The following is a 24316-nucleotide window of genomic DNA, read 5'->3' on the forward strand; positions in this document are numbered from 1 at the left end:
ATCCCGGCTTCTTCTGCAGCTGATTTCAGTCACAGCAGTGTGAACATGTCGGGACATGCCTGTGTGGCCCCGCGCAGCCCACTGTAAGCGCACTGGGCAAATGTGTGCCAGTCAACAACTTCAATAACTTAAAACACAAGCTAAACTAGACCGAATTTACCCAAAGCCACAGGAAACTACGGTAACTCCAATGGGACAGAGAATTAAGTGACTGCTGCGCGTTGTTGCCCCTGCTGTAATGTAAGTGTGGATGTAACTACGTGACTTTACAGAGATTCATGATGTAGCTGGTACACTGCTCTCTACTTTTGAATCGTAGAAGTGCGCCCTACTTACGTAGTTCGGTTTGACCAGCTTTATTGTATTTTAAGCTTCGGGAAAATTATTCCCAACAGAATAATTTAAAGGAGGTATTTTTGTTGTAGATGGCACCTAAATGTGCGCTCTCTCTTGATCTGTGTCTCTGTGTTCTCGGTTTCAGAATGGATGAAAGTGGATGGACATAAATCTTTATTATTGAAATGAACGTAAATAGCTGACTATAGGCTATTGCATGCAAACTAGAGAAACGATTTCCCCACCTCAACTTTTAATGAAAAAATTTGCATACCCAAATAGGCTAATATCCTATGCGTAAAATAGTGGATATAAACAATGGACAAAGCACAATAAATACATTTTTTATTTTTTAAACAAAGTCTGTTCTAAAATTTTGTCAGTTTCAATTCGTGCTTTTTTTCACTTATAAATATGGATTGTGAAATTAATACTCCCAATTATTTTTGGCAGATTCTGTTCAAGTAATTATCTACTGTTTACAATGTTTGTTTTTACATACATTTTTTTTAATCCATTTGTGAACTAGAAATATTAAATCTAAAACTACCCTTTAATGTTATAGCTAAACAGTTAGCCTAAATGTAATATGTAGCCTACATTTAATAATAATACAAATAATATAAATTAATTCATAAATATAAGATTGAATTCATATCTTGATCAAATTGAACTGAGCTTGTAGTTTTAAGTACATTTTTATTGTTTACTTAATCCTGTATGTAAAAAAAAAAATATGGTGGAATTTAAAACGTTTTAAAACAATTAAAAACCTTTAAACTACAGTGTAAAACAATAATGTTAAAAAAAAACTGTCAGCTGTGGTTGCCAGAAATTGGATGTAAAAAAATATTGTGTCAATGCTTCAGGTATTATGGGATGGCATACTGTATTGGTGCCTGTATATTTTACAACTAATAACCATATTCCATTATAGTAATAAATATAGAGGGTAATATACCTCTATTTATATATATATATATATATATATATATATATATATATATATATATATAAGAAGAATTCAGATGCAAAAGCCTCTAAGTGCCATCTGAAATCTTCTTCTAGAATGATCATTTTTATCAAGCTCGTATACTTAAGTTCAGTAATTTCACTTAAATGACAATTAATAGATAATTTTCATATATATATTTAAGCCTATGTGTAAGAGCCTAACTCCTTTTCTCTCCTTCTCTTAGATATGGAATGGATTGCTTGACAGACGAGTATTATCACAGTGGACAATGTCACAAGTGCCCACAGTGTCCACCCGGCCAAGAACTGAAAGAGGTGAGAGTGTGTGAGCGAGCCAGATAAATCCCCTTGTGTGTATCAAGTGTTTGAAAAGTAATTCATTTAAAAACTTTTTTATTTTAAGTAATCAACATTTGAGAAGCCCAGGGGCTGTATGAAGAAAGTAACACCCATAATTAATTGTCATATTAATTTATTTTTAAACGTTTGTAGATGAACTGACATGTTTTAAACCTCTGCAGTCAACATCATTAACCCTCGTTGATTGACATTTGATTATGCAGTTAATATATGTGACCCATGCTGGCAAAATGAGTCGCAATGAGCAAAGTGTTCACTGCTTAAAGGGGCATTCCACCCATTTGAACATTGTTTTTTATTTAAAGTGGGTCATATATGTAGTCGAAATGTAAAATAAATTTTGAATTTGGTGCCTTCGTGAACGAGGAAAGACAAAAAATAACTTCAGGACACATTTGTATGAAAGACAACAACTCCCACAATGCACCACATTGCACAGCTCCGCAAGCCACTCCCACTAATCCAGAAAGCGCATATCTGCCTATAAGAGAAATCACTCTTCCGTCTACAAGGCTAGCTACCACCAGAGCTTGAAATTCATTCACACAAAATGTCTAGTTAGTTGGCGAACTCGTTACTCCTCGTTTGTATTTCTTTCGAAAAGGTGAATTATTGCATGGTACCTGGATGTTCAGTCAGAACATATGCGGTGCGAAACTAGGATAGTTCTCAACACAAACGTCCGTGTCCTCGTCTGATTCAGAGATTTCGTCCAGGAGAAATTGTCATCGTTGAAATTCTTTGCCGCAGACGGACTCTATCTCTGTGTTCGTAGTTGCATTTTACAGTCTATGAGTTGCATAGTGAGATCACCGGCGCCACCAGTCCGCCCTAACTCGAGCCAGTCCGGGCTCCTCGTCCGCGGCAGGCAGGTCTTCTGCCTCGGCGGCTCTTCGCTATAATGCGGCTTGTAAAGGTAGCCACAAACACCTGATTCAAGCATCAGACTTACGAAATCCTCTTCTTCTATATCATATTGAGCACTCTCCTCCGCTATTGTCATTACTTTACATCTGTCTCCACAGCGCCTGTTAGCTTAGCTTCAAACAAGATGGAGGATATTGCTTTCAGTTTCAGAGAGTAAAGTCCCACCCACTGATCTGTAATAGGTCTGTAGCGTGAGCGGGTCCCGTCCCCTGGGAAAGATGAGGAACGAGTGCTTGTAGTCTCAACAGAAATCCCCCCTCTTACACTTCCTCCAACAATGACGCAAAATGACGATTTTTGCGTCATTGTAGGAGGAAGTGTAAAAGGTAAATAACGGATTTCTCCCGTCTCAGGGGAAAATGAGAGAGTGTTGCACGACCATTCAATAGTATGACTGGGTTTCTAACAATGCAAAGCTTAATGCAAATGGGTGAAGTGTCCCTTTAAACAAGATGGTGGTTTTAGCTGGTGCTCAGTTGGTTTAGCTGGTCAGCAAATTGCTCTCCCAGCCTAACCAGCTAAGAACCACCCTAAAGACAGCCAAAAGACCTGTCTGACTAGACTGGGAGAAGAAACTAAGACTATAGGCTGTTTAAGCTGTTTTACAACATGTTAATAATGCCAAATGTTCACAGAACACTTTTAATTTAGGCTATTTTATCAAGTTTGTAGTAACTGTTGGACTGGTGGTTTAGTTGTACTTGACAGAAAAGGGAATACAACCTAAGGATAACAAATGTTTCTTTTGCTTTATTTTATTTCTGATATCTAAGATATTCAATAGATATTCAATAAATTCAATAGATAATAGTTGAAATAGATAAAGTGCAATTGTCTTCTGTTCATAACTATTTTATATGTAAGGAGACATATAAAAATTAATATTAATTGCAATTTAATTTTCTTATGTTAAAACTTCGAAGGTGTATTTTTGGCCTGTTTTCTGAGAAAGATATAGGTATATGTATGAAGACATGTTGATAAAAATATGCTCCAAATTGTGGAGTAAATATGCTGTAATATGACATGCCTGCCACCAGAGGCTTACGCATGACCTTAAATGACTTACAAACAGGGCTAGGTTACAAAAGCTGTGTCCTCAGAAAATGTGTTGACGTATCCAATGCACTTATCATGTTACTGAGTACATTTTTGTGCGTGTGGGCTGTTAGGACTGTGGTTATGGAGTAGGTGTGTCGGCAGTATGTGGCGTGTGTGACTTTCGGTGGTTTAAGGAAGACTGGGGTTCTCACCCTTGCGCACTGTGCCAGAACTGCCGCAGACTTAACAGACACCAAATCAAGCACTGCACACACACCGACAACGCAGTCTGCGGAAACTGCCTCCCTGGGTGAGACTCACACACACATGCAAAATAACCTTAAAGAAACATTTTTATCAGCCCACACATAATTATGACGCATATTCACACCCAAATCAGTATACGCACACACCCTCGTATCTTGGTTTCATACAAATTACTTTTTTCTAATTGAAGATTCTACAGCAAAATGCGTTTGGACGGATTAGAAGATTTGGAATGCCTTCCTTGTGGCCCCGCCCCTTTCAGAAACAGACTGTGTAGCCGTGAGTACCATACTGAAAAGTACAACTTACACCATCATGACTTTGTGTCAAGTTAAAGCATGACTCTGGACCACCCCTGTGTTCTGTTCAGTTCTGTTACACTTCCAATATTTTATTACTAAATAATTTGCTACAGGACTACACACCCAAAAAACAGCGCCCGTCACCTGCACATTCAACAGGCGGGCTTTTCCATTTTGCAGCCAATCACAAATTTGGCTATCAAAATTAACAACCAATTACAATTTACTGACAGTTAAACTTGGAAATCCCCTAAAGTTAATATAGTATTTGTGTAATCTCAACAGCAAAAAAAAAACAACAACACTTTTTTGATAAATAAACACCAGCTATCCAGCTAGTGGTTTACTGATAGTGGTTAATGAATCAAAGTGTCGCACATTCACAGAAAATAGCTTATTTCTGCATTTAAAATAAGGTCGTTCGTACAGTAAAATTGTGGTAGCCACCACTGCTTGCCTGTACGCCATCCAGCGCGTCTAATCCATCCTTGTAAATGGCAGAAATGTAATTTTGTTTTCCTTCTTTACACTCTTTTGATATTTTAATGATAGTTGGCAAATCAACGTAAAAGGTGCATTTCTGCCACCTAATGGACTGGAGTGTGTGGTGATGGCATAGTGATGGGAGAAACAAAGCTTTTAAAAACTCTGATACAATGAATCATTTTATTGAAGCAACTGGTTTAATTCATTTGCTCAAAACACCACATGCAGGCGACACCTGCTGGTCAAAACGTGTAAATGCAATGTTAACATGTGCAAAAAATGCCGTGTCATCTTTTATACAAACCAATTACAAAGGTATTTATGAAAGTGTAATCTAATAATCATTAAATACCATTAAATATGAAGTTTTTTAATTGTGTTCTTTTATTAATTTAAAATGTTTGTTATGTGTTATAAGGTGTTTTTTAAGTAGGCTAAATAAATTAGAAACAATTAACTTTAACTCACCCTTTTTATTTATGCACACATTCATTAAAATTCCCTAAATTCATTAAAACTGCACCTACATTATATAACTGAACTGAGACCAGTTAAAACCATATATTAGACTCATAAGTTCACCAGATCAATGCTAGGAACCATCAGAATCTCACAACGTTTCAAAACCAAGGTTCAAAACAGTATATGATGAAGTTACAAAGCCACAAATTCACAGAGGTTTCGAATTCACCCATCACAACTATGGTGTATGGTGGCTGCCATGTTTTACCAGTTAACTTGCTTTAAAATCAGGTTCTTTTTCTCCAAAACCGATCAGAAGACTTTAAAATGATCAAAATGTTGTTGTTTTTTTTGTTTTTTTTGCTGACATTCTAACTGTGAGTTAGTGCATTGGTGCAAAAGAGTCACAAATTCACTGCCATTATATAATTGAATTCACTCACCCTGATATTTATTCAATTGCCTGTTCTACAGAAGAAAGGATCAGAGAAAGAATGTTAAACAGGTTTTGAACTAATTAAGATTGAGTAAACGATTACAACATTTTACTGTGAACTATATCCCTCATTGTTTATTATGAAAGATTTCCACATCCTGAAACACAACCCTTGTTAATGTACAGTTAATATTTACATACACATTTACCTTTTCATTTCATGCTTAAAGTCTTTAAAATAAAAGCTCTTCATTGACATTGATAGTTTCATGAAGAACATTTAACATCCATTTTATGGTTCGCATTTAACAACCATGGAACATTTTTAATCCATAAAAGGTTATTTATAGTAGACAAAAAAGTTCTTTAGATCATTAAAAAGGTTATTCACACTAAGAAAAAAAAAAGGCTCTTTTAAGAACTGTTTACTGAAAGGTTCTTTGGAGAACCAAAAATCGTTCTTTGATGGAATTGCTATGAAAACCCCTTTTCAAAACCTTTATATTTAAGAGTATAGACAAGAAAATTAATGATTTATTCATTCTCATATCATTCTTTACCAATATGCGGTTGAAGTTCTGTGGAACACAAAGGAGTATTTTTGATGAACAATAATAAATTAAGCGCCAATATGACAAAAAAGCACCATAAAAGTAGTTTTTTGACATTCACAAATCTAACTGATTAATTCACATTAATCAGTCTGATGAACTTTTATACGTTTGTAAAAGACCTGAAACATACAACCTTCAAAATATTGAATGAGCTGTTCCACCAAAGAAAGAATGCACAAATAATGAATGAATTTATGAACGAAAGTTGGTCTTGGTAGTTTGCGTTCTAACTAATTATTCTGTTTTCAGGAGGAGAAGGGATTGGTGTGGCAGAAGTCCAAACCTCAGCCCCTCCTATCCAAAATGCTTCTTCCATAGTGACCGCTTGTGCAGCAACAGCTGTATTAACAACTGTCCTGTTTGCCATTTTGTGTGTCACCTACCAGACACGGTCTTCACTCAGGAAAACATGCAAACGTATGAATATACATACTCACAATAAATATATTTTCACACAAAAAATCCGCTAATCCACTGAGTGTGGCTTAAAACATAAATTTGACTACCTTTTCATTCAACTCTATTCTCAGGTTGTTTGTCACCGGTCAGCAACAGTCACCACGACAGTGATGCTGCCTCGGTTCCAATGCCAATCCTACACACAGTGATGCAGAACACAGAAGTGGACAGATCAAGTGAGTGTGTATAACACAATGTGACTGCAACCTTTCCAGTGCTATCTGCAACTTATTATTATACACCACATGGCAAAACATCACCTTCAGAAAAAGATACAGTCTATTTAAAACAATCCTCTCAGCATTACAATATGGTGTTTCTAATAGGGGCCCAGTGCACACTGATTAGCAGTGTTATCCCTAGGGATGTCCCGATCCGATCACGTGATCGGAAATCGGGCCCTATCACGTGTTTTCACCTGATCGGACGTTACCTCCCGATCAGGACTCGGATATATATGTATATATATTCTCATTATTTTTTAACACATCTATAGTGGCACAGAGTTACGCCGGTTTCACACTGCACGCGCGTAAGCAGCGCAGGAGCAGTGCGTATGGTGAGGAGGAGCAGGACACGCGCGTTTTGCTTTCACACTGGCAGTGTTTGTCACGCGTGGCTGAACCGTGGGTTGTGTACAGACAGAGTACTCTATAATGGATAAGTTGGCATTGCTTTTTTTCGGTTTCAAATACATTTAAGAGAAAAGACTTGTCAAGAAGCTTATTTTATTAATAATTTCATTTATATAACTTTTGGTTCATCTTTGTTTTTATTGTTATGGCAACAAGTTTGTTTTTGGAATTTTTTTTTTTTTTACATTGCTGTTGGTCATTTGATTGACTGTTTAAAACACAATATATCATAAATGCACTTTTTGGATAAAACTGCGGTGTATTTTGGCCATGATCAATGTATTGTCACTTTAATTCAGCAAAAGCGGCGCAGCAAAATTAGACTCGGCGCCGAAACGATCGCGGCACTCCTGCTATACGCACTGTCGCGCCACCTCTGCGCGCGGTGTGAATGCTGTAAAGACTAGTTTAATCTGTTAACATGGGCGGCGAAAAAAATACGCGCTGCACGCTCTGCTAACAGTGCAGTGTGAAACCGACGTGAGAGTTAGTCAGTGCAGTTCCTAAAAGCACATTACTGGCTTTGCAAACACTGTGGCACTTCTATTTTTTAATTGTTTACATGCCTACCGGGTATTTTAAGTTGAGGTGCTATTTGTTTATATATTAGACTTTTTTTATATTTACTGTTGCACTTAAGTCCAAAAGTGAAGAATTTATTTATTACTTGATTGTTCAAGCTACCTCACAGAAGTGCTCTGTTTGTTAACAGAGTTGTTGAATGTTAAAATAAGGTGAATTAAATAAAAAATAAGGAACATCCTGGATCTGTTTTTTCGCTCTTCTTTATTCTTTTATTATGTATTATAGAAGTATCGGATCGGGACTCGGTATCGGCAGATACTCAAAATCAAATGACTCAGACTCGGACTCGAGGGCAAAAAAACCTGATCGGGACATCCCTAGTTATCCCATTATTATTTTCCATAGATATGAAAGAAACTACACCCTCTGTGTTTTTGTGAATGACCCTTAATATGGCAGACCTGCCAACCTGTACGCATTTTGCATAGCGGATACGCATTTTGACCTCAAAGTATGCTGGTACGATTTGTCACTCTAAACTACCCAAAAACCTGGTGACGCCTCTTTGCACTCGCAGTCCTCAAATCAAGCAACAGCAAAAGAAGAAGAGTTCGACCAATCATAGCGCTGGGTTCATTCCCCAAATAGCAAGCAATTTCAAAGTCACCTTTTTATCACGCTCTATATACATTTATATATATTATGTAAATGATTTTAAACAAGAATAAGGTGTAGGTAAAAAAAAAAAAAATCACAGTTATACTGTAGCGTATATAAAAATACAAATCTTTTTTTTTTTTTATAAAAAAATGTTTAAAGTGCTTCACTGAGCTGCCAAACTAAAACATTTTAAGCAAAATAAAACATTTCAAAATAGAAAGTGCAACTGTTTAAAAGGGCTTCTCTGAACTGACGGCTGAAGTAGCTCCATGTCTGGGCAGTTGCCGGAGCATCGGGGAGAGTGTTGGGGGGAACAGGCCTACTTTTCTTATTAAAGAAAAAACGGTCTATTTCTTTTCATTGTTCGTCGTCTGTTTTCTTGCGTTTATTTTGCTGATGCTGATTGTTGTGGCCTTGTTTACACTGCAGGTCTTGATGCCCAATTCTGATTTGTTGCCTATATCTGATTTTTTGACCGTCCGTTTACACGTTCTTTAAATTGTGACCCATATCAGATTGTGTTTACACTTGACATAGATCTGAAACATTGCGCATGTTTAAAGGGGGTTATTCTTGCACAGATGGACGGACGTGCAGCGAGAGAGATCTCGATCAGGACTGGTGCCAAAAATATTTTTTGCGTGCATATGATACGCACGTTTACAAAAAAAAATGTTGGTGTAAATGGCACGATAAATAAAATTCGTGCTATACGCACTTTCATGAGATCGTGGCGGGCTTTAACGAGGAGCAGTGGGTCCGACATTTTAGGATGAGCAAGCCAACCTTTGATATGTTGTCAACGTTTGTCCACATTCCTCTCCTACGATGTTTCGTCGGGCCATCCGTTCCCTTTGCAGATGCGCGTCGGGGTTGCTCTCGTCATTAAACCTAGGGCTGGGGTAAACGATTATTAATTAAACGATTAGTCGGGCGATTATTTTATCGATTAGTCGACTAATCTAACGACTAATTGGAATTATTTATCCTGTCTGCTATTCGCATATCTCTGTCGAACCGTTACTCCGATGGATTTCAAACTCGACAGCTGTCTGGGCACGAGTAAGTGCAGTGCCAAGTTTGATGTTGTTTGGATGAGAAATGCAAAAGATATGTTAAATATATCGGTAAAAGAAGCACTTAGAAGGTTGTGGTTTAAAAATAAACATTCTGACATAAACACACTGTCAGCTACAATGTTTACTTCTGAATAATATAGAATAGCCTAAATGTGATAAATCCTTTTTTTATGCAATTAATCCATTGAATCAATATAAAAGTTATTTTTCACATTGAAACTGTTGAAAATACATAAAGTAAGTTGATCCACATATGACAGCCTCTGAACTCGGTCTAATCTGGACTAAACATAGGCTACATTCAATCAGCCATCGCTAAGAAATACCTTCTGAACGACGTCGACCTTCTTTTTTGACGGCGATCAGCTGTAAAATGGCTTAGGTCCTGCTCGGTTTTCGTTGACTTTGAGTACAAGAATTGAAAGTTTTTTAAAAGATCCTCTGGGGTTAACGTGTCAGCATTCGACAGAAGTTTGACGCTGTCGTGTGAGAACAAGCATCAGTCGGCATTTCTCTTCCTCCCGCGTGCCTCATCTTCTTTATCTCCTCACGTAAATGATTAGATTTCGATGGCTTACGTTTCTTCCCTACGGCAGAATCCACCACAGGTTCATCAATGCCGTCAAATGTATTACTTTTTTTGTTTGTTTGTTGATCAAAAAGTGCAAAGTAGATAAGGAAAACTAGGATGCCGGGTGTCAGAGCGCCACCGTTACTGTTTACAATGCGTGGAATGGTGCGCTGTGATTGGTTGAGCGGATTTATGGCATTCTGCAGAGAAAGGAGACTGGCGTTTGTCTCGGTTTGGAAAGAAAGGGAGAAAACATGGCAGAATAACACGGCGGGCGGTGTGTGTGTGGCGAGCTGTACCTCCGGGAATGGTGCAAAAAATAAATAAATAAATAAAGAAGCGTCGACGCAAAAAATATGACGTCGACGTCATCGACGCACCGCTACAGCTCTAATTAAACCGCTGCCTCAGAAAATCCGATCTGCCAGTTTACATTACATTTACATATCTGATTTATTTCCACATATGATCGAGGCCAGAAACTAGGGATAGGCATTTTTCAAAAATATTGCATTCGAATATTCGTGCTCATAAATATCGAAAATTCGTTTATTTAAATGACATAATTTATAACGAAAAATACGTTATTTTTTAAGTTAATCCTTTTTTAAGTTTTTGTCACCATTTCTGAACAAGCTTACGATTAGGCAATATACACAACAAGCTTACGATATATGTTAAAGTTTTCTTTTAGTTGAAAACATTAAACAGTTGGCCTATGTGTAAACAAAATATAAAGAACGAAAGGATTAAGCTCAAGCAGCGCGAACGGAAAAGAACGCCTAATAAAGTAGACTGAGCCAGTTATCGTACAAAACGAACACATACACTCGAGTCAGCATATGAATAGGCCTATCGTGTTTTTATTGTTTCACGTTTATGTTGAGAAAAACAATATCCACATGCAGGGGCGCCGCCGAGTGAGAAAACGTGCTGCGCTGACAGACGCTCAACGAAACTTAAGGGAAGTATATGTCTCAAAATAATTTTGCTATTAGATAAGTTATCATCTCGGATCACTCGCGGTACAGCTGTGCTTACCTGCAGTTGTGATGCAGTGATGGACAGCTGTCTTTCCTCAGTCGACTGCTGTTTGGATTTCATGTGATTTCTCATTGTGTTGATGATATTATAACTCAGATTAATTCATTTGATCAAAAATAATTACATTTTGTAAGATCATTTAGTAGGCTAACATCATTTTCAACTAGTAATTCCAAACTTCTCGAGGCAGATGACGACATTATGTGATCAAATGCAAACAACACGCGCCACCCTGTGGATTTAATTATAACTGCGAGTTAGTGCTTGGGATTTATCAGGAATTCACTGCATTTACAGCCAGCAAAGCATTTACGGCTTCATAAATTCAATAAAATTCTAATAGTATTGTAATGTCATTATAAATGGAAGACACTAGTTAGTTAGTGTTATGTTGTTCGACAGTGTTAATCGACTCATAAGTGGTTCTATCTGTTAGTCCCTGGTTCTTTAAGGGGCGGGGTTTTAGCGGGGTCAAGAGACTAGAGCGAGTGGAGGAGAGAGCGGAAAGACAGAGTGAGTTTAACAGCAGAGACGGCACGTTATCACTTCATGTTGTACGGCGTGGGTTACGGCCATAACAGTAACCCTGCAGTTCTTAAATAAAGCCTTAGAAGGAGGAAGAATCCGTCTGTTTACTTTTAGTAGCGAGACGCTACATTTGGTGTCAGAAGTGACGGACTTCAACGCACGAGCTGAGCATTCGCCGCCGAGATGGACTACGGGGCGCGACCGAAAGTGAAGCAAGAGATGCAAGATACAGTAAGGGGGAAAAGCGAGTGCTTGTGGACACACGGGCCGACGGCAGATCCGCGCTGGGGTTCGAGCGAGGCGGCTAGGATGAGAGAGGCTATCATGTTACAAGCTGCTGAAGCTGGCTTCGCACCTCCCTTTACCCCGCACAGTGAGTTTGCACATCAGCAGAAAGGCGCCGACGTGACAGCGCATGTGCAGCGCGGCAAGACACACTCTCGCGATGACATGAAGATGCGGGATGTAAACAAACATGGCGGCGCCCAGGCCTGCAGCGAATACATCAGAGATTCAGACACGCTCGCTATTAAAACACCGCGGTTCTCTGGTAAGACGGATAGGGCTGAAACGATTAGTCGACATTGTCGACAACGTCGACAATAAAAAATTGTCGACAAATATCTTTGTTGTCGAGTAGTCGTTTGATCCCACGTGACCTGATGTAAGGGCCTGCAATATCGCGATTTGACCGCTACGGCGCTGTAGCGCTAGAGTGTAATGCAGCCGTTACAAATGCTATTGCGGTAGAAGAAAACACAGCGCGAATTATGACGGAGTGCAAACGAATCCGAACTAGCAAGGTGTGTAAAGTTTCACAAAACTGCAAACCAAGAATGCTGTCGTATGCAATACATGCAAGGCGGAACTTGCTTTTCACGGGAGCACAACATGCATGTTAAAACACTTAAAGAGGAAAAACCCGGCACGAGACGAGCCGGTGAGAGGTGAATATTCTCCAGCTGAAGCTAAATAACTAGCAGTAAATCTCTTTTTAGAGAATGCAATACTACTAATAATAGCAATAATATTAACAATAATAATATAATTACAGTAATGTGATGATTTATTTTTGCATAGAATAAAGCTTGATCAAGCTTAGGAGTCGGGGCTGTTTTTATTATTGTAGCTCTATTAGGTAATGTTATTACAGTCTTATCCCTTGCCTGTATTTTGTTACATATTCATGAAGACTTACAAAAGGAGATGTTATGAAGAATATCGTGTCAGTTAATTTTTTATACTGTAAATTAAAAGGTGAATGAGAATGTCTCTGTCAGCTCAGCTCAATTGTCATATCAATTAAAAAAAAAAAATTCTTATAATAATTGTTTGCAGTTTAAGTGTGTCTGTAATGCAGCTGATAATTTTTTTTGTTTATTTTTTTCTATTGAAAGAGAACAGAATATTTAAACAATGCTTAGAGAGCATTTGTGTGTGATTTGAGTTGGACAGAAATCTGAAACCTTAAAGAGGATGACCTGTTTAGTTGCTCAAAGTTCATTAAAACAACCATTTCAAAAGCTGAAGTGATTTTCTTTTTTTATATTATAGTTACAATATGTATAACTCCGTGTTTTAACTAATTGAAAAGGCTGAATAATCGTTCCAAACGTACTGATTAGTCGGCGAAATAATCGATGAATAGTCGATTAATCGTTCTAATAATCGTTAGATTAATCGATTATCAAAATAATCGTTTGTTGCAGCCCTAAAGACGGATTGGGATGCATTCAAAGCCCAGTTTGAACTGTTAGCTGATGCTGCAGGCTGGCCTGAAAATCATAAAGCCTTGCAGTTAGCGCTGTGCCTGACTGATGATGCGGCTGCCTGTCTGCTGTTGTTGAGTCCTGCAGAAAGAAATGATTATAATGCATTGGTTGGGGCTCTTCATAGGCGGTTTGGACATTGTAGCCAGCCTGTCCTTTTAAGGACAGAATTTAATAACAGACGTAGAAGACAAGGTGAACCCCTCCGTATTTTGGCCAATGACATTGAACGCTTATGTAAACGCGCCTATGCTGAAATGCCACCGTCAGTCCAGAATGAGCTCACTAGAGACAGATTTATCCAGGCACTCAGCCCAAGAGAGCTCCGTGTACAAACGCAGCTAGCTCACCCGACCACACTGAGTGAAGCGCTGGAACTGGCTATTGAAAGGGAGATACTGGGGACTGAAATGGATGCAGTTGAAGTTACTCCAATAGTGAGGGCCGTGGAAATGACTGAATTGTGTCCCAGGACACCCACGTGGATGGATAATTATGCAAATGCTGCAACGATGCGCCCGAGCCGCTCCACCTCAGAGCCCCGTTCACGCCGCCGACCTTCAGTTTGCTGGGGCTGTGGCCAGCCAGGCCATCTGATCAGACATTGCCCTAGGATCGGTCAAATGCAGGGAAACGCCCAGGGGCCCGTGTAGACAGGGGGACACGGGCCCGTGATAATATTTCCCATACCTCGCCCCAAGCTGAGGATGAGGAGCAGCGGGTGGAGAAAGGGGTTAAACTGCAACCTGCAGAGACTGTTATTGTAGTGGGCTGGTCTTATGTTGGAAATTTTTGCCACATACCTATTGTAGTGGCGGGAGTCGCTTGCACAGCCCTTGTTGACACTGGATCGAATGCAACCCTTGTTCGTCCTGACCTGGTCCCAGTGGGGACAACTTTGGAATCGACGTCTGCTCGTCTAAAAACTGTGACTGGTGATTTTGCGCCAATAAAAGGGAAAGGTCTCTTCCTGTTTGACATAGGGGGTCTGTCCGTGTCGTTCCAGGCGTGGGTGGCTAAAGTGCAGGACCCATGCATCCTGGGACTGGATTTCTTGAGGGCCGTTGGCTGTGTGCTGGACCTATGTAGAGACTCACTTACCCTCCCTGATGGACGTTCGGTGCAACTGACCCATCCTACTCCAAACTTGACCCAGGTTTCCCTATCTGTGTATTCAGCAGACACATCCAGGCATGCCCTTGGCGCAGAATGCCCAGCCCTTGGGGCACCACCTCACTCAGTGAAATCGCCTGCCATTAGTTCAAATTGTCACACACACTACGGCCCCGATTGTGACGCCACATCCCCTCTCCCCATTTTTCCGTCAGCACGGAATGGCTATTGTGTGAACAATGGGCTGTGCGATGACGAGAGAGAGACTCGGATCTCGGCTGTGAGAGACATTTGGTCCAAAAACTGTGAGGGCTTAAGTGAGCAACAAAAAGAGTGCTTGTGGAAAGTCATGGAGGACTTCATCGACATTTTTGCTCTCAATGAGAAGGAAGTGGGCCTAACCCACTTGATGCACCATGTTATTGACACTGCAGATGCCCGCCCGATAAGAGTAAGGCCACGTCGTCTCCCCCTGGCCCGACAGGAAGCGGCGGATAAGGAATTGGAGGAAATGCTGCAGGCGGGTATAGTTGAGCCCTCAGAGAGCCCATGGGCTTCAGCAGTCGTCATGGTACCACGGAAAAACAGTTCCAGATGGCGGTTCTGCATAGACTATAGGCAGCTCAACAAAGTCACGAAAAAGGATTCATATCCCCTGCCTAGAGTGGACGAGTCCCTCGACTTGGTAGCTGGTTCATCATGGTTCTCAACCCTTGATTTGAGGAGCGGCTACTGGCAAGTGCCATTGTCCCCTGAGTCTGCTCCCAAAACCGCGTTCCGCACAAATAGAGGCCTCTGGCAGTTCAAGGTCCTTCCGTTCGGACTCTGCAACGCTCCTGCCACGTTCGAACGGCTCATGGACAAAGTGTTGGCAGGAGTGCCTCGCCATGAATGTCTTGTATACCTGGATGATCTCTTAGTCCATGGTGATTCGTTTGAGGTAGCACTTGATTCCCTCCGACGGGTGCTGGGAAGAGTGGCAGCAGCAGGCCTGAAACTGCATCCAGATAAATGCCACTTTATGAGGCGGGAGGTTGAGTTCCTTGGACACAAGTTGGGGAGGGAGGGCATAGGCACCCTGGAGGACAAAATACACACCATTAGAGACTGGCCAATCCCTACAGACCTGAGACAACTGAAGAGTTTCCTGGGGCTCGCCTCTTACTATAGGAGGTTTGTAAGGGGGTTTTCATGCATAGGGGCACCGCTCTTCCGCCTCCAGCAGAAAGACCATGTTTTCGTCTGGACTGACGAGTGCCAGAAGGCATTCGATACCCTACGGCAAGCATTGATTGAAGCTCCAGTCCTTGTTCCACCTGACACCTCACTGCCTTTTGTTTTAGACACGGACGCAAGCAACGTTGGCATGGGGGCAGTGTTATCGCAGAACAGACCAGATGGGGAGAAGGTGGTGGCATACTTTAGCAGGGTCTTTAACAAGTGTGAGAAACGCTATTGTGTAACCAGACGTGAGCTCCTTGCAGTGGTAATGGCAGTGAGACACTTCAAATACTACCTGTGCGGCACACCATTCACGATAAGGACAGACCATGCTGCCCTTCAATGGTTGATGTCCTTCAAAGAGCCTGAAGGTCAAGTGGCCCGATGGCTGGAAGAACTCCAGTCATACGACTTCTCAGTAGTTCATAGACCCGGGTCTAACCACGCCAATGCCGATGCTTTGTCTCGTCGCCCCTGTGCCGCCGAGGGCTGCCGTCACTGTGAGAAGAGAGAGACGCAGGAGAGGGAACTGTGTCTGGGAAACGAGCCAGCACAGCCTGCATGTGGAGCATTGAGGGTGTTTGATACACCAGAGTGGAAGTTGGAGCAGGAGCAAGATGAGGATCTGAGGCCTGTTCTACGTTGGCTGGAGGCACAGCAGAGACCCGATTGGGGGGATATTACGGGCTGCTCGTTGGGCACAAAGGGACTGTGGTCTAAATTTAACACACTGAGGCTAAGTGAGGGAGTGCTCCAGCGAGCATGGAAGGAGCCTGCCACTGGGGAGGACAGATGGCAAGTAATAGTGCCCAAAACACTGAGGGAAGCAGTGTTAACCGCTTGTCATGGGAGTACGGGGTCCGGCCATTTTGGGGTGTCCAAAACGCTCCGCCGCCTTCGCCAGGGGTTCTACTGGGGCCAGCATAGAAGGGACGTGGAGGATTTCTGCCGCAGATGTGATGCCTGTGCAGCTTATAAGGGCCCTCTCGATCAGTCTCATGCCAAACTTCAACAGCAGGCTGTAGGAGCACCAATGGAAAGAGTAGCTGTGGACATCATGGGCCCCTTCCCTGTCACTGAAAGAGGTAACCGATTCGTCCTCACTGCCATGGACTACTTCACAAAGTGGCCTGAGGCCTATGCAATACCGAACCAGGAAGCAGAGACGGTGTCTGATGCACTGGTGGAGGGGATGTTCAGCAGGTTCGGTGTGGCGGAGGTCATTCATAGTGATCAGGGGAGAAATTTTGAATCCAAGCTGTTTGCGGCCCTGTGTGAACGGCTTGGCATGGAAAAAACTCGCACAAAGCCCCTGCACCCCCAAAGCGATGGCCTGGTTGAAAGATTTAATAGGACCTTGGGTCAACAGCTAGCTATCCTTACAGCTGACCATCAGCGGGATTGGGACACTCACCTCCCTTTCATTCTCATGGCCTACAGATCTGCGGTACAGGACTCCACACTGTGTACCCCTGCTTTGCTTATGCTGGGGCGTGAGCTTCGGACCCCTCCAGAGTTGTTGTTCGGGAAGCCCCCGGACATGCCGGGTATACCTGCCGGACCAGAGTATGCAAGGAGGTTGCAGGATCGAATGGAGACAGCCCATGTGTTTGCCAGGGATCAGTTGGAAAAGGCTGGCATGAGACAGAAAAGGAACTATGATGTTAGGAGCAAGGGAAGAGACTTCCAGGGTGGCGAGTCAGTTTGGGTGTACAGCCCGAGGAAGAAAAGAGGACGCTCCCCGAAGCTTGATTGCCACTGGGTGGGCCCCTGCTTGGTTCTAGAGAAGGTGGGAGAGGTAGTGTATAGGGTGCAGATGCCGCCAAGAGGCAGGAAGGTAGCCTTGCATAGAGACAGACTGGCCCCGTACAGAGGTAACTTGGCCGTCTCTTTTGAAAAGAGGAAGACCACCCCCCCTGCCTCACAAAACAACATTGACCCCACACCCGTGCCCCATACCCCAGTGGCTCCTGAATCCTCCGCCCTAAACACCCCACATGCGGCCACTTCCCATGGACTTTCCACTGATCCCCATGCCCCAACCCCTCATCCCCTTGCAAGCTCAGACATTCAACCTGAAATGCGGCCAAGGAGGCAGAGACGTCGGCCTGGGCACCTTACAGACTTTGTTTGCCCCCTCGTGGACGAGGGTTCTTCTTATTAAAGGGGGGGCAGTGTAATGTCATTATAAATGGAAGACACTAGTTAGTTAGTGTTATGTTGTTCGACAGTGTTAATCGACTCATAAGTGGTTCTATCTGTTAGTCCCTGGTTCTTTAAGGGGCGGGGTTTTAGCGGGGTCAAGAGACTAGAGCGAGTGGAGGAGAGAGCGGAAAGACAGAGTGAGTTTAACAGCAGAGACGGCACGTTATCACTTCATGTTGTACGGCGTGGGTTACGGCCATAACAGTAACCCTGCAGTTCTTAAATAAAGCCTTAGAAGGAGGAAGAATCCGTCTGTTTACTTTTAGTAGCGAGACGCTACAGTATTTTATTTTTCGAGTAGCCTAATAGTAATTACATATCGAATATTCTAATATTCGTGCACATCCCTGCCTGAAACCGATCTCGAAATATCCGAATCATTCGGATGTGTTCTATGACCGTGTAAACAGGAAAAAAACGCATCCATTCGGACCGAATGGATGCGTTTTTTTCCTGTTTACACGGTCATAGAACACATCCGATCTGTGGGCAAAAAATCGGAATTGGGTCACATTTCACTGACAGTGTAAACGAGGGCTCAGGTCGCAATTACAATCACACAGCATGGAACAGTGTAGGCATACAGGAATATCTGGACCACAGCCAATCAGAGGCAAAAACCCACCCCATCTCTGTCTCTGATTGGTTTAAACCACGATATGATCCAACCATGGGTGTGAGTTCCGTCAAAGGAGAACAAGTGCTTCGTTCGTGGAGATTCTCAGCAGATGCAAGGACGTTAGGTGTGGACCTAACCTAGGAACAATTTTAGTCGCACTCTTTTTTGAGTCAGAATTAGCTGAATAACTGTACGTTCACACCGCCGCTGGCGAGAGCAGCAAAATTCGCTCTCGCCGCCCTGCCAACGACGCTGGAGAAAGATTTGGGGACGCTCTGATGCTCTGACGTAGATCGAAGTAGACCAATGTTTAGAGGATTGCGTTCTCTGGAATCCTCTCAGGTGGAAAACTTCTACATTCTGATTGGTTGCCGCCGAACCGCGTCATAGCTTATTACCATAAAGTTGACCTGACTTCAACTCTCTTCGCCACTCTCACCGTCCAAGACGCGCCGCGCCGCCCTCGCCGGAGCTCGCCGCCGGTTCTCATTGAAAATGAATGACTTCCGGCCACTTTGACACTCTCGCCGGCGGCAGTGTGAACGCACGCACAGTAATATATACATGCAATCCAATATATTTCAATATAATGCATGTATAATGCACCCCTATAAATTATCAATGGGTGAAAAAAAATAGGTTAATTCACAATATATTCTCTGAAAACAGGACTTATTTTGATTCTCAAGTAAATTTACCTTGTTTTATATTATATTATTTTTGCAGTTTATTGCACCAAAATCATATGTGCGAATGTTATAATAGTACTATAATAGTAGTGTATTTAACCCTTACTTACCCTTAAAAGCCCTGTAAAAACTTTGGTGTTCCCAGTCAAAAATGACAAGCCTTTTAAAAATTGCTTGTAAATCGCTTGTTATACTGTATTATCACCAAATATTGGATTCAATCTTTTTGTCAGTTTGTTTTCATTCAATTAAGACGGGTTCTGTATTTATTTTTGGAACTGACTGGTCCTCATTAATCTGAGCTTATGCACCTCAGTTTTTGAGTGAAAAATCATTATTTGTGGATAATGTTGTCAATATTCAACAACATACTAAACAAAAAATTGCACTTTTTATTACACTAGTGTGCTTTTTTCAGGTTAGTTTTCAGGAAGTTTGTCAGGTTAATGTCAGGAAGTTGGGATGTCCCGATACCACTTTTTGCAGAACGAGTCCGATACCGATACTGTCATTTTTGGTACTCGCCGATACCGATACCGTAACCGATACCTGAATTTTCACTGCATTTGTAATTTTTAAATGTATTAGTAGATAAACCAAAAGATTATAAATCATATTAGTTGGCTTAATTTGTTCATCAAATTATATTTCTTTCAGTTATTTTCATGCTTAATTAAGCCTGCTAAAATGCATTGTATGAGCTTCTGTTACTGTCACTGTTCATTCTATTGCTCTATCATATTTTATCTTTCATTTAATAGCACAGCACATATTTAGAGCTGCTTCAGCAGGGCTCAGTGCTGAGGATCGGGTCAGCGGTTCAGATGTTTGTCAAAACCAGTGAAATATCAATTATTTAATCCAATTTTGATACTACAACAAAAACTACCAGCCTAATTAATGTGAATTTAAAACAAGCAGTCAGTAACAAAATAAGAACAAACAATCGAATTACAAATAGGACAAATAAATACAGTAGAACAAAGAAAGGCTACAAATGAAATAAACAGTGTTTTTAGAGTTTTTCAGGTAGATCTAAGGTACAGAAATTTGAATAAAGTAATCAAATGTGAAAAAAGCATATTCATTACTGTATAAATTATATATAGATGGATATTTTTGTAAAGTTGAAAAGGGTAGCCTATTTAGTCAAGAGCAGTGAGTATTTATTTGTCCTTTGTTTGATTAACATTAAAACACAGAGGCAGGTTTATCAAACTGCTGCCCCTTTAAGACCGAACGCACAGACCGCATTTGAACATGCTACGTTCATTTGAGATATAACCGACTTTGTTTACTATAGGATACTTACCAAGACGGGTGTTATTACATAGTTGTGTGTGAATTCGTCCGTACAAGCGCAAGACGTGAAAGACAATTTAATTCAGTATTCGCGCGCTGAGACGCTGCTTTGAGGGGCGCGCGCTTCGGATGTTTGCATTCATGAAACTTCTTGACCTCTGCACTAGGGGTGCACCGATCCGACTTTTTCAGTCCCGATACCGATACCGATGCCTGGGCTTTGTGTATCTGTCGATACCCGATACCGATCCGATACTATAGTTGAATTAATAATAAACTGTATACCTTCCACAAATACCTTCCTTGAAGAGACTAAAGGCACCAGACTTTACTAACTAAACATAACTAAGACAAAATAACAGATGTATGTAATGTGTTGTATTCTTATTTATTTAAAAAACAATTGTGCATTCAAAATCGAAAATCGAATATAATCAAACTTCTTTAAATAAATGTAAAAAAAAAAAAATTAAAATGTAGCGGTGGAAACAAAAAAACTGTGTATTGGTCAAACGTGTCACACCACCATCACAAACATGACCTGAATGCTCACTTAATCAGCAATGGCAAATTTAAATGTCAGTTTTAATGATCATTATGTTTCATATTTTTAAAAATGAAAACAAAAAGAAGCAGGGTTGTGTTTTATATTTCGTGTTGTTATAAATATGCAGTAAAGATAATCAATGTACGCGTTTGCCTGAACCACATTTATGTGGCCATTAATATGTTTAAGATTTTTTTTTTAAATGAAAAGAGGCAGAGTGGTGTTTTATAACATACTTCGTTTTATTTTTGGCTAAAATATACATAAAGGGATTACCGGAGTAGCCAGAGCGAGCTGAGTGACGCGATCAAGAACGCTGCTGTTCCATTTGCAGAATAACCGGACTCGCGTCCTCTCGTCCTCGGGAGTTCGTTCTCCTGAGTCGAACTTGGCAAGTCCGAACTACCAAGGAGGACGCAAGTCCGAAGTTTGCGTACTTGGTATTGAGAAACGGCCTCTGGCTCGCTCCATGTTGCTTCTAGCATGCGACACGCGTGAAGCTGACGAATGACGTAGGTTCTGCTGCGACGACGAGAAAAAAAAAAAACCTGGATCGGCCCGTGGATCTGTTATTTTTTCCGATCCCCGATCCAGCTATTTTATCAGTATCGCGGCCGATATCCGATCCTAATATCGGATCGGTGCACCCCTACTCTGCACACGTCCTGTAATAATGTAGGGAACCACTCGTTATACTTCAGTCAGGTAACAGTTCATGTTTTACTTTACTTACATATACGATTTAGTTTTCATCCAAATAACATGTGCTGAGTGAACGATCAGCAATCAAGAGCATTCAACAGAAGTGCGCTTCTCGCTCTCTGTCTCTCTCTCTGCCTCTCTCTCTCGTCAGTTAACGTTAATATAATAAGCTAAAGCTACATGCCTCGTTTAATTTCGTTGCCATTGACATCGGACTGAACAAACTTTCCACTGTTGTCTGTTTAAAGGGATGTGCTTGACCAGCTCGCGCGTCTATGACTCAGTTCACCTCGACAAAGCACTCGCGGCGGCCAGTTTTGTTTCGCAAAATGTACGTGGTATCGGTGCGTGGTATCGGTGAATTTTTATGAGTACGAGTATATGAGGACAGTATCGGCCCGATCCCCGATGCCAGTATCGGTATCGGGCCATCCCTATCAGGAAGTTTGTTTTGAAATGCTTTTATGTTGTACAAAATGGCACAAAGTCACACTTTGTGGTGTTCCTGGTCAAAAATGACCAGCCTACAAAACAGTAATTTTATTAATTTCTCGTTATGCTATATTATCACCAAATTTTGGATTCAATATTCTTGTCAACTTGTTTTCTTTCAATTAGGAGAGGTTTTTCTATTTATTTTAAGTGATTGATCGTTGGCCTCATTGATCTGAGGATAAAGTTCATCTCTGTGGAAAAAAAAATCTAAACAATTTGTTTGTGTACATGAATGTGTGTGTTTGTGTGTGTGTGTCAGTGGCGTGACTTTGTTTTACAAAGTAGGTGCGACAGGAGTGAGTGTGTGTGGGGGAGGGAATGTGCTAATGCTATATCAGATATGTAATAACAATTGTAGAAAAACAAAACAAAAAAACATTACGAAGTCCAGAAATCAATTTCAGTAGTACATTGAAAATTCAAGTATTAATGTGATGTTTAATGCAAGTTTAATGCGGTGCAGTTTAATTCTTGCACCTACTATGAGCCGAGGCTTTTATGTTTGCAAGCACACATATACATTCGTGAGTATGAAAATGATGAACATGCTCCTGAACACTACATTTTTCTCTTATTTTCAATGGATGGTAATTTTTGAACAATATAAGCTCAGATCAATGAGGCCTACAATCAGTCAGTTTCAAAAAGAAATACAAACACAGTTATACCACTGTGTGAGCAAAGTCAGTAAGTTTTTGTCCAATGCGATAACATTAACATTGTCGGGAAAAAGAACATCCTCTCTTGGTCATGTGACCCAAAAACATCAGAGAAACTGTGTACCTGACTTTTGTGGTCTGTATCCTGTCAGATCATTGCCTGCCATTGAAGGACCCCTGCATGCTTGATGACATCACCACCACGATAACCTCTGATCTTGGCCTGCATGAGTGTGAGTTTCTTCCTCTGGTGCGAAGCTCAGCCTGCACTGATCCAGCAACGGGAGTCATCATGCAAGCAACAGAAACACATGATGTTTCTTCTTTAGACTCTGCCCTCTACAGCCAGCATGTCATTCTCACTCTGGCAGGAGGACAGTCTACAGTGAGACCCTGCTGTGCCGTAGAGCAGCAGACAGCCTGGGGGCTTCATGCTCCAGTAGAGTGTACTGAATTGGACCTTCAGCACCTCTCCATCGCCTCAGAGATCCAGACATTTAGAACTTCAGACTTCATAGCCAGAAATATCCCACAATGTATGGGCTCAGACTCCACTCTGCCCTCAGGCCTGATACTGCGAGACCTGGAGAGAGAAAGAAGAGAAGGCGGAAAAGGAGATTGATAATGTGAAGAGAGATCACAGCTGCGAATGTATGATCACGGTAATGCAACACAAAGATGCAACGTACACACTCAATACAAACTTATGTAAAAATTCTGCTTGTGAATTTCTTTCAAGTAGTGTGTTAAAACCTGTATGACTCAACTAATGACAGTTAATGATGATTAAGATTAAGATGTCTGAGTGATGTGACATCTCACTGTGATGTGAGAAACAGGTGCTTAGGCACAAAAGGGCATTAGCAGGAGACACAACATCCATTTATTTACCTATTGTTTTGCTTCAGTTATCAGAAGTCACACATTTGATAAAGAGTGCATTGATTCAGTTATTCTGTAAGTCAATGTATTGAAGATGCAGTGTAATGGAAGTATTGGGATGTACATCTAAATGAAAATAATTATCGAAAGAAAATATAGAGCCGGACTTTGTTCTATCCATTGAAAAGAGCTGCTTTAATTGTTTTAATTCAATGAAAATATAATAGATGGAACAACATGAGAGTGAGTAAATGATGGAAAGTTTAAATTTTTAGGTGAATTACACTACCGTTCAAAAGTTTGGGGTCAGTAAGATTTGTTTTTCCTATTTTAAAAAATTAATACTTTTATTCAGCAAGGATAGTAAAGACATATTGTATATATTGTTACAAAAATTCTATTCATC

At 41.1% G+C, this 24316-nt stretch overlaps 1 protein-coding gene across 1 annotated transcript; it reads left to right on the forward strand.

Annotated features, from left to right (window-relative positions):
• Positions 1–24316, forward strand: eda2r (ectodysplasin A2 receptor). Its single transcript, XM_084414360.1, has 7 exons — positions 1–240; positions 1536–1626; positions 3771–3949; positions 4097–4185; positions 6456–6623; positions 6737–6841; positions 23181–24316. Exons 2-7 carry the CDS (start codon positions 1543–1545, stop codon positions 23648–23650), a joined length of 1095 nt encoding a protein of 364 aa, XP_084270486.1. The 5' UTR covers positions 1–240; positions 1536–1542; the 3' UTR covers positions 23651–24316.

This window comes from Rutilus rutilus (assembly GCF_951802725.1).
Source record: "Rutilus rutilus genome assembly, chromosome: 7".
Lineage (NCBI taxonomy): Eukaryota > Metazoa > Chordata > Actinopteri > Cypriniformes > Leuciscidae > Rutilus > Rutilus rutilus.

Bases quoted from the DNA above. Each gene is read 5' to 3' on its own strand.
- eda2r (XM_084414360.1), top strand. From the start codon at position 1,543: ATGGATTGCTTGACAGACGAGTATTATCACAGTGGACAATGTCACAAG. The intron at 3,950-4,096 runs GTGAGACTCACA...TTCTAATTGAAG, and splicing joins TGCGGAAACTGCCTCCCTGG to ATTCTACAGCAAAATGCGTT. The intron at 6,624-6,736 runs GTATGAATATAC...CTCTATTCTCAG, and splicing joins ACTCAGGAAAACATGCAAAC to GTTGTTTGTCACCGGTCAGC.